This window comes from Mustela erminea, chromosome 2, assembly GCF_009829155.1.
Source record: "Mustela erminea isolate mMusErm1 chromosome 2, mMusErm1.Pri, whole genome shotgun sequence".
In the NCBI taxonomy this organism is placed as follows: Eukaryota; Metazoa; Chordata; class Mammalia; order Carnivora; family Mustelidae; genus Mustela; species Mustela erminea.
Genome location: NC_045615.1, coordinates 95141054 through 95152930, shown reverse-complemented (window position 1 = coordinate 95152930; position 11877 = coordinate 95141054). Strand labels below are relative to the sequence as shown.

The 11877-nt window shown below is 36.3% G+C and overlaps 1 protein-coding gene across 5 annotated transcripts in view; it reads right to left on the bottom strand.

Moving 5' to 3' along the window:
* Positions 1-431: 431 nt before the first annotated feature.
* Positions 432-11877, bottom strand: part of ZNF330 (zinc finger protein 330) — a 42983-nt gene continuing 31537 nt past the window's right edge. For all 5 annotated transcript variants that reach the window (XM_032333475.1, XM_032333476.1, XM_032333477.1 and 2 more), the window contains 5 exons: positions 8712-8838; positions 8323-8427; positions 3777-3823; positions 2555-2672; positions 432-1415 (listed from right to left, as the gene is read on the bottom strand). In XM_032333475.1, the coding sequence (XP_032189366.1) occupies positions 1141-1415; positions 2555-2672; positions 3777-3823; positions 8323-8427; positions 8712-8838 (672 nt within the window). In that variant the 3' untranslated portion in view covers positions 432-1140. The remainder of the gene's footprint in view (positions 1416-2554; positions 2673-3776; positions 3824-8322; positions 8428-8711; positions 8839-11877) is intronic.

Genomic DNA, 11877 nt, shown 5'->3' with positions numbered 1-11877 from the left:
GTTCCCGTGCATCCAGAGGCCACACCTGGTTTCCCACAGCCTGTTATTGCCCTCAGCAGTTCAGCTGTTCATTATGCTTCTATAGAGTAAGAATGGCCTAGCAATAGCCATCCACCCCTTTTATCCTCACAGCTACAATTTTCTCCACCCTTCTCAAATGCCATCCAGTGCACTAACACATATCTCTCCAGCACAGCACCCCAAACCACCACCAGCACAAGGTGTACAACTGAAACTTGTGCCAGCAACTGCCTGTTCTCTACCTACCACTAGTGATGGGGTCTGGCCACATAACTCCGCATCTACCGCATCATTAATCTCTGCTACCTATTTTGCACAGTAGAGGAGAAATGAAGCAGTTTATACAAAAATATTGGAAATTTCCAAAATAAGTTTAAAACTTGAAAATAAGAAATTAAATATCCAAAGTATAGAAGTGAAATACTAGATTTATTCAAAGACAAATGCATAAATGCATCTGTGTAATAATACTGTCTCTGTCTCTACGTCTCTGCAAACTAACTATTCAGTCACCTTTGTCTATACATTTAGGCATTAATAACAGGTACTGCTCAGGACACACACTGTGAAGAAAAAAATGAATGAGTAATTGCTAAAACATACATATCATGACTACTTAAGATAACATGGATATTTAATGAAAATTCAGCATTTAACATCTGATTCTCATCCTGTGGACCTACAAGGAAAAATACAATAATTCATTTTACCCATTACCATCTTACAAAATCAGAGAGAATGAATATAAGCGGTGTTTTTTTTAATAAAAACAGCAATCTAATTTCAATCAAATATATTACCATTCTATTCTTTTATCCTGGGTATGTATCTAATTGGCATAACCTACTGATTACTGAAATCAGGAAAACTCCAATCCATGATGCTTCAATTGCTTGGAATCAATAAAATCTTACACTTGGAACTCGTTTTTTCTTATACTATAAGCCTGATTATCAGCTCCTATAAAAACGCTATGCCCCACTCCTTAACCCAGGGAGTGCATGACTAGTCTTTTGCACAAGGCTAAGTGACAGTGCTTCTGAACATCCACACCCAATTCATTAAGCACACAGATTCTGGCTCGTCTCGGACACAGTCACCCATGGACAAGCAGCTCTCCTAGTTGTCCTGTTCCTCGTAGTGAGCATAGCCACTGGCATAGGTCCTTCCTAAATTCAAATTAGTAAATAAATCTGACGACTCGGCATCTGAATCCTTTCCGACTTCATCTTCTTCCTCTTCATCATCCTCTGCTTCCTCTTCATCTTCGTCTTCATCATGGTAGCTGCTATCAGCATACTTATCAGAAGAAAGATTCTTCCAATAGGCATCATAACCAGAAGCTCCATCTCCCTCTTCGCCCCCAGTCTGCCTGCCAAATTTCAGGGACCGTGCTGTAAGAGACAGACATGTACATGGATGGCACTTTGTTTTGATTCTTTACATCTTCACTTTCTTCTACAATATACAAAATTATATGAAACTGACTGGCTGCTTCTTACTCCCATTTTCCTAATTTCCTCACTTAATACTTAACAGGAAAAAAGGGAGACCTTAGTAAAACCACCAGTTCTAGCCTACTCAGAGCCTATATACATACCATATATAACATATAATAAAGACAACAGCGTCATTTCACTAAATCTAGAAAAAGCTGGAAAACAAAAGAGCAGCACTCTCCAAACAATTCAAATAAGGCACGTTAAAAACTAAAATGCTCTTCATTTGATGGATTAAAATTTTATTTTCAAATCACAGAACTGTTGATCTCATATCATTACACTTTTCTTAAGAGAACCACTCTATAATTCTGGCATCCGACAAGACAAAGCCCTTCATTTCTTCTGCCTAAGTGGCAATATAGTTCAGTTCAAAAAATCAGCAAAATCATCAGTCTCACCTCATTGTACTAAAATGTACTACAACTTTGATTAAACAAAAGTATTTTCAGATTATGGTTCCACTCTGCTATGTTTGGTAAAGAGTCAAATTCTCTTTAACAAAATTGTAAATTGCATAACTACAAGCATGTTTGTAGTAGTCTTACTCCTTCATAGAAAAGTTATATAAAAACCACAAAACAATTTCCTAAAGTAGTGATATATTACATAATAAGCACCGCTGCTCAAATACTACACACCTACAAAAAGCTTCAGAATGAATTTCAACTTCCAAGCACTGAAGATTACCAGCACTCGAATATTAAAGATTTATAGCTACTCAATTATTCAACAAGGAAACCTCAGCAAAGGCAAAAAAAATCACTTTTGGGTCTTAAATTTCAGTATTCACTATGTCATTAACTGAGTCAAATGCCAAACATCAAAGTGAATGATGGTGTATTTCTTAAGTTAAATTGAGAAACTTCACCCACAAATTTTCCAAGGCTATAAAATTCCATTTGCTTAAGAGAACACATTCATCTTTTCAATATGAAGAAGAGGCAAAAACAAAAATAGAAAGAGAAAAAAAGAGATATATCTTGTCTAAGCAAGACAGCAAAATCACTCCATTGGTATTTTAAGAGCCTTACTTGACATGCTGAGATCCTTAGTTTCCTGAGTTTCGTGTCCACATTTGGGGCAGGGAGGCTGTTTACCTTTTTCTTGCTTAAACACTTTGCTCCTTGTATGATCATCACAGAAACAAGCCTATAAAAGAAAAGTAAAAATAAGCAAGTAAATAAATAATTCAAAAAATATACAAAATTATCATTCAATATTTCCAGAAAACTTAAAGGCAGTTTTGTGAAAATAGAGATTAAGACTTTTGTTAGGACTGGTCACACTCCTGATTTAAATTTCTTAAGGGAAATGGTCTTTGCCAGAACTCTCTGCACTATGACCTAACATAAAGCAGAAATTATACACAGGGTATGACAGCGTAGACACATTGATCCATTCATAAATACATGTGCATTCACAAAGCCCCTATAACGGTGAATAGCCTATCCACCCTCACAGATATATAACCTAACTGCGGACACAGACAAGTGGAAAGGTAATTGCAAGACACTGCTCACTGCAAGGGAAGTGCAGTGGAGGGGCACTAAACCGGATATGGGATTCAGGAAGGGCTTCCTGGAAAACATGATGTGTTGGCTGAGAGCTGAAGGAGAACAAGGGTACAGTAGGGTAAGGTAAGCAAAACTGGAAAAGGGATGGATCTAAGGCAGAAGAAATAGCATAGATAACACCTGAAAGTCATTTCGTGAAACTGGGGTAGATTTGAGAGAGAAAGGAAAGATAGGGTTAGGACCAGAAGAACCAGAGAAATGTTTCTGACAGGAAGTGAATGGGCTGCCCGTTTAGTGATCCTTGACAAACAGAAATGCTGGAGACAAAATCTAAGGAAATAGACCATTATGGAAATCTTCTTTTCACTCAAACTCTCCTATAAGCAAGTGAATTTTGATGTTAGTTAAAATACATTCTCAACACTTTGGTCAAAATATTCTCCATAAACATAAGGTGTAAAAACACTGAGCCAAGATTCAGGAGATGTGCTCGCTTCGGCAGCACATATACCACGATTCAGGAGACATGTGCATTAGTGTCTACTCTAAGATAAGCTAACTGGATGACCTTAGGAAAGTCACTCAGCTTTCTCAATTCAATTTCACAATCTTCAAAATAAAAGAAGTAAACTACATAATGCTGAAAGACCCTTGTTGGATTAATTATAGCTATAAATAATCCAAGGTGGAAGAGTACTGGGATTAAAAACAAAAATCTAAAAATAACAGACAAGTATACCTTACAACGAAGACAGGAATGCTGACCAAGTCGATTGCATGAAACACCTATGGGCAAAAATACATAATGTCCAGATTCAACCTTGGAACGAAAACACTATTTTCCACAGATTTATACTTGATGTACTTAGCTCAATTATTAACATTTTTTTTTTTTTTGCCTCATAATATAACCCAGAGGACATACAAAATGAGATGGAATCCCCAGCCAGAAGGAAAGAAACAAAGTGCACACACACAGCATTATTTCACTAGTATGGCACTAATTATTCTCCAACCTCCTTCCATTTCTCCAATCTAGGAGATGGCAAACTTCATTAATTATATTTAAAAGAATGAAACGGTGAGACATCCTTTTTTCCCCCTGACACTGGCTGAAATTCTTCTCTTTATCAAATAATGCTTAAATCTTAAAAAGAGGGGCATCTGAGTAATTCAGTCGGTTAAGCATCTGCCTTTGGCTCAGGTCATGATCTGGGGGTCTTGGGATGGAAGCCTCACATCAAGCTCCCTGCTCAACAGGAAGCTGCTTCTCCCTTTGCCCCACCCCTTGATCCTGCTCTAAGTAAGTAAAAATCTTTAAAAAATAAACAAATCTTAAAAAAAATAATTTTCTCTTTTAATATATAATCTCCTGATGACACAGGCTATTACCATTTTCTGCATAACTTCTGATAAGGGAATAGAATACTTCAGATAGAAAGGGTGGCTATGAAGAGAAAATAATGTTCAAGTGGGCAGGAAAAGATGGGAAAAATCCCAAAATATTTTATTTCTATTTTAGTCAGTAAACCATGTTCATTTTGGTCATTACCTATAATTACTGAGGAAAAACCTAAACTTAAGTGCAAATATATTAGAAAAGCCAGAATGTCTGGCTCATATTGACTGTGTCAGAAATGGAAGAAAAAATAAGTACCAGAGATACAGAAGGAGAAGATAAACTAAGCCTTACCTAATAAAGTCCAAATATAAAATTCACTTAGAGGTCTTGAAAAAATAAAGAGAAAAACAAATAAAAGGAAGCCTGTCTTTGTAATGTAAATATCTGAGCAGATGTTTCTAATTTGGGAATTCTCTTACTTAATTTTCCCTGGTTCATGGGTAGCCTTTTTAATGTGCACAGGCAAGTATTTTTTTTAAACTCAGGAATGATGCTCTCAATTATGTGTATTATCATTGCTTCTCCCCAAGTATCCCGCTTTCTTCCACAGTAATGCCAATAATTCAGTTGGATATGTATTATTTGTCCTATGTGTTAATAATAAAAGTTAAAAATTTAAAAAGTTAGAAAAAGTTTAAAAGAAAAAGTTAAAAATAAAAAGTTAAAAAAATAAAAGTTAAAAATAACAAAAAAATTAAAAATAAAAAACTGAGTGCTTACTATAGCTGACCCTTGAACATGGGTTTGAACTGTGCACGTCTGCTTATATGTAGATGTTTTTCAATAAAGACAGTGTAGTGCTTTAAATGTATCTTCTCTACCTTATGATTTCTTTAGTAACATTTTACTTTCCCTAGCTTGCTTTAGCCTAAGAATATATTACATAATACATACAAAATATATGTTAATCAACTATTTATGTTATCAGTAAGGCTTCTGGCCAATAGTAGGCTATTAGGAGTTAAGTTTTTGGAGGGTCAGAAGTTATATGCAGGCTGTCAATTGCACAGACAGTTGGTGCTCCTAACCTTCATACTGTCCGAGGGTTAACTATATTACATATATATAAGTATAACAAATTACTCCAATAATAACAGTATTAGTTCATTCAGTCTGTAGGGACAAAAATCTGAAATCTCAATCATTTCCACCTGAAGATATGCCCAGAGAATTTCTTGGTTCCTTCTTCATTCAGTTAAAAAAAATTTTTTTAAAAAAAAGGATATATTTAACCAAAATGTTACATATCTCTTCCAAATACATAGCTAGAACACATACTAAAAGTACAAAGCTCCCAACCCAATCTCCCACTGTACACCAGGCAATTTTTTTTTTCTTTTAAGATTTATTTATTTGACAGAGAGAGAGAGAGAGAGAAAGAGAGAAAGCAAGCATACAAGTAAGCAGAGCAGCAGGCAGAGGAAGAGGGAGAAGCAGGCTCCCCAGTGAGCAGAGGCCTGACCTGAGGCTCAACCCTGGACCCTGGGATATGACCTGAGCCAAAGGCACTTAATCAGCTGAGCCACCAAGGAGCCCCAGGCATTTCTGATACTGAAACTTTTCCTAACCCCACTACTAAGGCTTCGACATGCCCACAAGGACATGATCCCAAGAAATTTGTTGTTGCCTATCTTACCTCATCTCTACTTCTGTGAACTCAAACAAAGATAGAACATGGCCCTGCCATTCTTCTTTCCCTAATTACCTCAAGCCAACACACAGGCACTCCAGTTCACTGCCCAGTTCTTTCTCTCCCCAGGAGTTACAATCCTGGACATATATAAACACCATGCATTTCACTCAGATTCTAAAATGGTTTGAGTTTCCTAGTTTTAAACTGGGGAATGGTTTCCATTTTAAATCTATTTCTGTGTCTTCAGATTATTTTAAAAGAGAGCAGGCTGGGATGCATCAAAGCCTGCTGATAACAAGCCATTTTATATCAGAAGTCCTGGAGCCATTTTAATTATTTAAAAAAAACAATACAGGCAGAGTCAACACCATTGTTTTGTTTTTTTCTTAAAACATCCTTCCCACTGATATTGCAGGTAAATAAGGATTTCAAAGAATTTCTATATCGCCTAATTCCTAAGTAAGGTCAATCCTATAAGTGAGATATGACCAAGTAAGGGGGTGGAAATAAGCTATATCTTTGGGGCCTATGGATATGGTTAGGAAAATATTTCAGAAAAAAACAAGCAGTGAACGGCAAATGGCAAAGAAAGAATGGCAAGAAAAAAATAATGCAATGAAGAAAAAAGGTAAAGATAAGTTACAGTAAACCAAAGACACCTGGGAACCTGCAATGAGCATGACCAAAGACATAATGACAGATGTATCTTAATCTTGTCAACTATTTATTTTTCCTTTGTCTTTTACTGAATCACTAAAACTTCCTGATGAAATTATAGCCTTATCACTCACAGCTGCCTGTCTTTGGGGCCACATGGTACAAAATACTCAAAGCTCTTCAAGTCCCAAATAAAGTAATTCAATTTTTATATTAAACATTTTGCAGAAGCCTAAGAATGGCTCAAAAATGCTATTTGAGATGTTCTTTAATCTTTAAGAGTTTCTATAGGAATACTATAAGAATTACATACATACGCATTTATATATACATGTATAAACTGATAAACTATCAACTTTATAGGAGAATATAGAGATTAGCATTTCATATCAAAACAAAAACCAGGGGCGCCTGGGTGGCTCAGTGGGTTAAAGCCTCTGCCTTCGGCTCAGGTCGTGGTCCCAGGGTCCTGGGATCGAGCCCCACATCAGGCTCTCTGCTCAGCAGGGAGCCTGCTTCCTCCCCCCTCTTTCTCTCTCTCTGCCTGCCTCTCCACCTACTTGTGATCTCTGCCTGTTAAATGAATAAATAAAATCTTTAAAAAAAAAAAAAAAAAAAAAAAAAAAAAAAAACAAATTCAAGGAAGTGAGTGTCTGGGAAACTTCAGCCTTTCCTATAATAATATCTACTGTTTAATAAGGGCTTTCTAAGTAAAAGTACCATAATAACACTTTATATGGATTTGCATTTTAATTAACTCTTTGAAGAAGAAATTAGCATCTTCCTTTAATATATAAGGAAACTCAGCTTTAGAAAGATTTGGTGGTTTGCCCAAAATCACATAACCAGGAAGCAGAATTTAAGTAATGTTTTTGATTCTAAATCTTGAGCTTTGAGAATCAAAAATAATGCAGAAATAAAATGTAATCTATCTGTAAAGATAATCCCACTGATAATATCCAATCAGTAACACTGGTTCTCAAACTGGAAGATACATGACAATTATGTGTGTGGGTAAAATACATATGCCTGTACCTATCATAGACTTCAAACAGAGAATCACCAGGGATGAGGCAGGGGTGCCTAATTTTTAAAAAAAAACCTCCACAGACATTTCTGATGCATACTCTTGTCTAAAAACCACTGGAACCAACTGGCAGGAACAAACTAGGGGTAGTATCACATACCACTTACTTCAAGGCATTTGGAAATGGCAGGGGGTGGGGAGGTGGTGCTGGTGGAGGCAGGTAGAGGTGGGAGTGGTTATAATAACTTGGGAAGTGAAAATGGTATTTAGTACTCAGGACCAGGAAGGCTACAAGCTCTATAGTGCCTGATCAATCCCATGTAACAAAGAACTGACCCAACCAAAATGCCAATGGCATCCCTATTGAAAAAAACAAAAGTATGTGGTTCTGAATTTTATTTATTTATTTTTTGGTTCTGAATTTTTTTTTAGAAACAGAAAATAGATATTAAGTTGAATTATAGTCCACAAGAGGCTGCATGAAAAACTAGATTCTTTTTTGAGTCTAACACTTAATACTATTAAGAATCCTCGGTATAAAGGACATCTAATTTATAAAAACTTACATTTGAATGTTTCCGCCTCTAAAACCTGGCAGCTGGCTTGATGTTCAAACTGATCATCTTCACAGAGAAAGTTATGACAAAAAGAACAACTGAATATTCTGCCTCCTGTTGGATTAAAAAATAAACCCCACAAGTGAAACATGATAAATTTAAATTTAAAGAAGCCATAAATACCAATTTAAAGAAGTCAAGCAATTTACTTCAGAATTACACCAAAATGACACAGTAGTTTTTGCTCTGGTAAAGGCTACAATGAAAACTGCCAAATTGAACCATAAAAAAGTGGACTCCCACAATCCCCTGGCTACTCATATAAAAAGAGCATCCAGAATGTTTCAAAGTCAACCTTTACTTAGAGTAAAGTTCATTGCTTGTATGTAATCACTCACCGTGGTCCCAGACACCTCGCTCACACTCCACACACTCAGCATCAGTAAGAGGACAGGCACAGGCATGTGTGCTGAGACATTTCCTACCGTGGCAAACCCAAGCTTCACAGAAGTCACATATTGCACCCTGTAACCAAGGAACACAAAAAATTAATCTTTGTCACATGCCTGGCTGCAACCATTGTTTAGCCAATGGCAACCATCAAAATTGTATGCATTTAGCAATTTATCAACCCTTAGTGATAGTGGGTGGCTTCATTAAAGAAAAATTTTGCTTAAACCAAAATTAAAGAGGGTTCTCTGAAAATCAAACTACTTCACCAACAGCTATTTACAATATAAAAAACTTGGCTATAAATCAAAAGAATAAGAAGCAAGGAGGGGGAACTATACATTTAGCCCTAACACTAATCATTAAAGTAAGTCACAGAGCTAAAAGTGTTGCCTTCTAACTGAATTCTAATTCGAATGGTGTCCAGAGTCCACATTTAAGCATTCTTATCTATCACAATTATAGTAAATAAACTGAATTTTTTCAATTAGAAATATTTCTTAACTTCTAACTGAACATAATAATAAAAAAAAGGTACAAACTTGCAGTCACATATTAAATAAGTTATGGGGATGTAGTGTACAGCATAGTGACTGCAGTCAATAATACTTTACTTTATTTCTTTGAAAGTTGCTAAGACAGTTGATCTTAAAAGTTCTCATCACCAGAAAAAAATTATAACCATGTGAGCTGATAGATGTTAACTAGACTTAATGTGGCGATCATTTTGCAATATAAACAAACATCAAATCATTATGTTGTGCACCTGCGTGATACTGTGATTTATAATAAATATATATTCCATTTTCTAAAAAAATAAGTATTTTTCATTTAAGAAAATTCCTTCCTGAATCATTTATAAAATAATTCACATAGCTTTTTTACAATAACTGAGAAAAAATATTAAACTTCTGTCAACACCTTTTTTCTGTTAAGGCTACTTATGCTTTGAATCATTACATTTCTTTGTGGAAAAAAATTAATTATACAGAATTAGGGAATTTGGATGGCTCAGTTGGTTAAGCAAGTATCTTCAGCTAAGGTCATGATCCTGGAGTCCAGGATTAGCAGGGAGGGAGTCTGCTTCTCCCTCTAACCTTCCTTCCTCTCATGATCTCTTTCATTCTCTCTTTCAAATAAATAAAACCTTAAAAAAAAAAGAGAGAGAAAAAGAGAATTAAATAGGGTAAGACTCTCCAATTCTACATCAAAATAACACAATGACATCTATAGAATATTAACTGCTAGAAAGAATATTAAGAAAATGGGACTAGGGATGCCTGGGTGGCTCAGACGGTTAAGCATCTGCCTTCGGCTCAGATCATGATCCCAGGGTCCTGGGATGGAGTCCCGCATCAGGCAGCCTGCTTCTCCCTCTGCCTGCCATTCCCCCTACTTGTGTGCGCTCGCTCGCTCTCTCTCTCTCTCTGAAAAATAAATAAAATCTTAAAAAAAGAAAGAAAGAAAGAAAAAGAAAACAAGAAAATAGGTCTAGATGGTCTTTCCTTTACAGGTGACAAATAGGGGCCCAAGTCTTAAGTCCAAATCCCAGAGCTACATTTCAGTGTAGCTGGGATTTAAACCAGTGTTCTGAATTTCAACTCAATGTTCTAGTATTCAAGATTCTCTGTAACAGTAGTAAAGAACAAATAGGAAAGGTGCTTTTTGAGCTATAAAAATGGATTATCACTGTGGAGAGTAAATCCTCAAATACATCTCTTGGAACATCCAGGTTCCAAGAGACAAAAAGATGACAAAAAGATGACACACTAAACTGAGTAATCCAGGAGAGTTTACAAGAGATGATTTACAAAGGACAGAGAAGGGCTTAGAAAAAACATAAGGGATGATCCAGACAACCCCTGAGCCTGAAACAAGGGGAGAGGAGGGAGTTACCAGAACCTTGAAAGAGAGCAGTGTGGAGAAGATTACCTGGCCATATAGAGAGAAACCATGGCCAACCCATGTCCAAACAAGGATAACGGTGTCGAGAGAGCTTGAAGAATGAACACCCAGACTGTACTGTCCTCCCAACTACAGGTGTCCTACCAGGGCCTCCACTGGCTGAACCCAAAGGGAAGCCAGAAGGTAAGAAAGACACTGACCAGTCCATACACACAGGTCAGGTTCCCAGGGCAAAGCAGAGTATAAAAGAGGGAAGAGAGAGGGAATTTTGACAGACAAAGAGAAGATTCCCAGAAAATCACTTTTCTAGAATTTACAGCTAATGATACCTGAGTCTACTGAAATGTTTTATATGAGACATCATTCACATTCAATTCAATTCACAACTTAGTGAATTTTTTAAAAAGCATTTGATAAATCTGGACATAAGCAAGCTACCAAGGAAGATTACATTGATTTATGAATAAAGATAATACTGACAATCCTGTATTTAAAAATGAAGAGAAATTTACAAGATACTGATAAGTCTAGTTTCTTGCTTCTGTAAGATATCCACATGTGAAATAGATCATATAAAGGTGTGCTTCATGATGGAAAATAATGTTCTTGGGAAATTGCTATAAATAAAATATCTGCTTGACATAGAAGTACTATTACTTTTCTCATGGAATGAAATTTGGACCCGAGCATAAAAATCACACAACAGTGGGGCGCCAGGGTGTCGCAGTCATTTAAGCATCCGACTCTTGGTTTTGGCTCCGGTTGTGATCTTGGGGTCATGAGAAATGGCCCTGCATTGGACTCCTTACTCAGTGTGAAGTCCACTTGGGTTTGTCTCTCCCTCTGCACCCCCTCCTCTCTCAAATAAGTAGGTTTTTTTTTTTTAAATAAACAAGCCATACAACAGAATGCAGTAAAATTGGTTTAAGAGCTATTTGTTAGTGAAAAAGAGATCAAAATGCATCATGCATCTCTTTTTATTACAGCATACCTCATTTTCTTGCACTCCATTTTACTGCTCTTCACAGCTAGTGTATTTTTTATACATTGAAGGTATGTGGCTACCCTGCACCATCAGGGCCATTTTTCCAATAGCATTTGCTCACTTCATGTCTCTGTATCACATTTCAGTAATTCTCACAATATTTGGAACTTTTTTATTATTATTATATTTGTTATGGTGATCTGTGATCAGTGATCTTTGATATT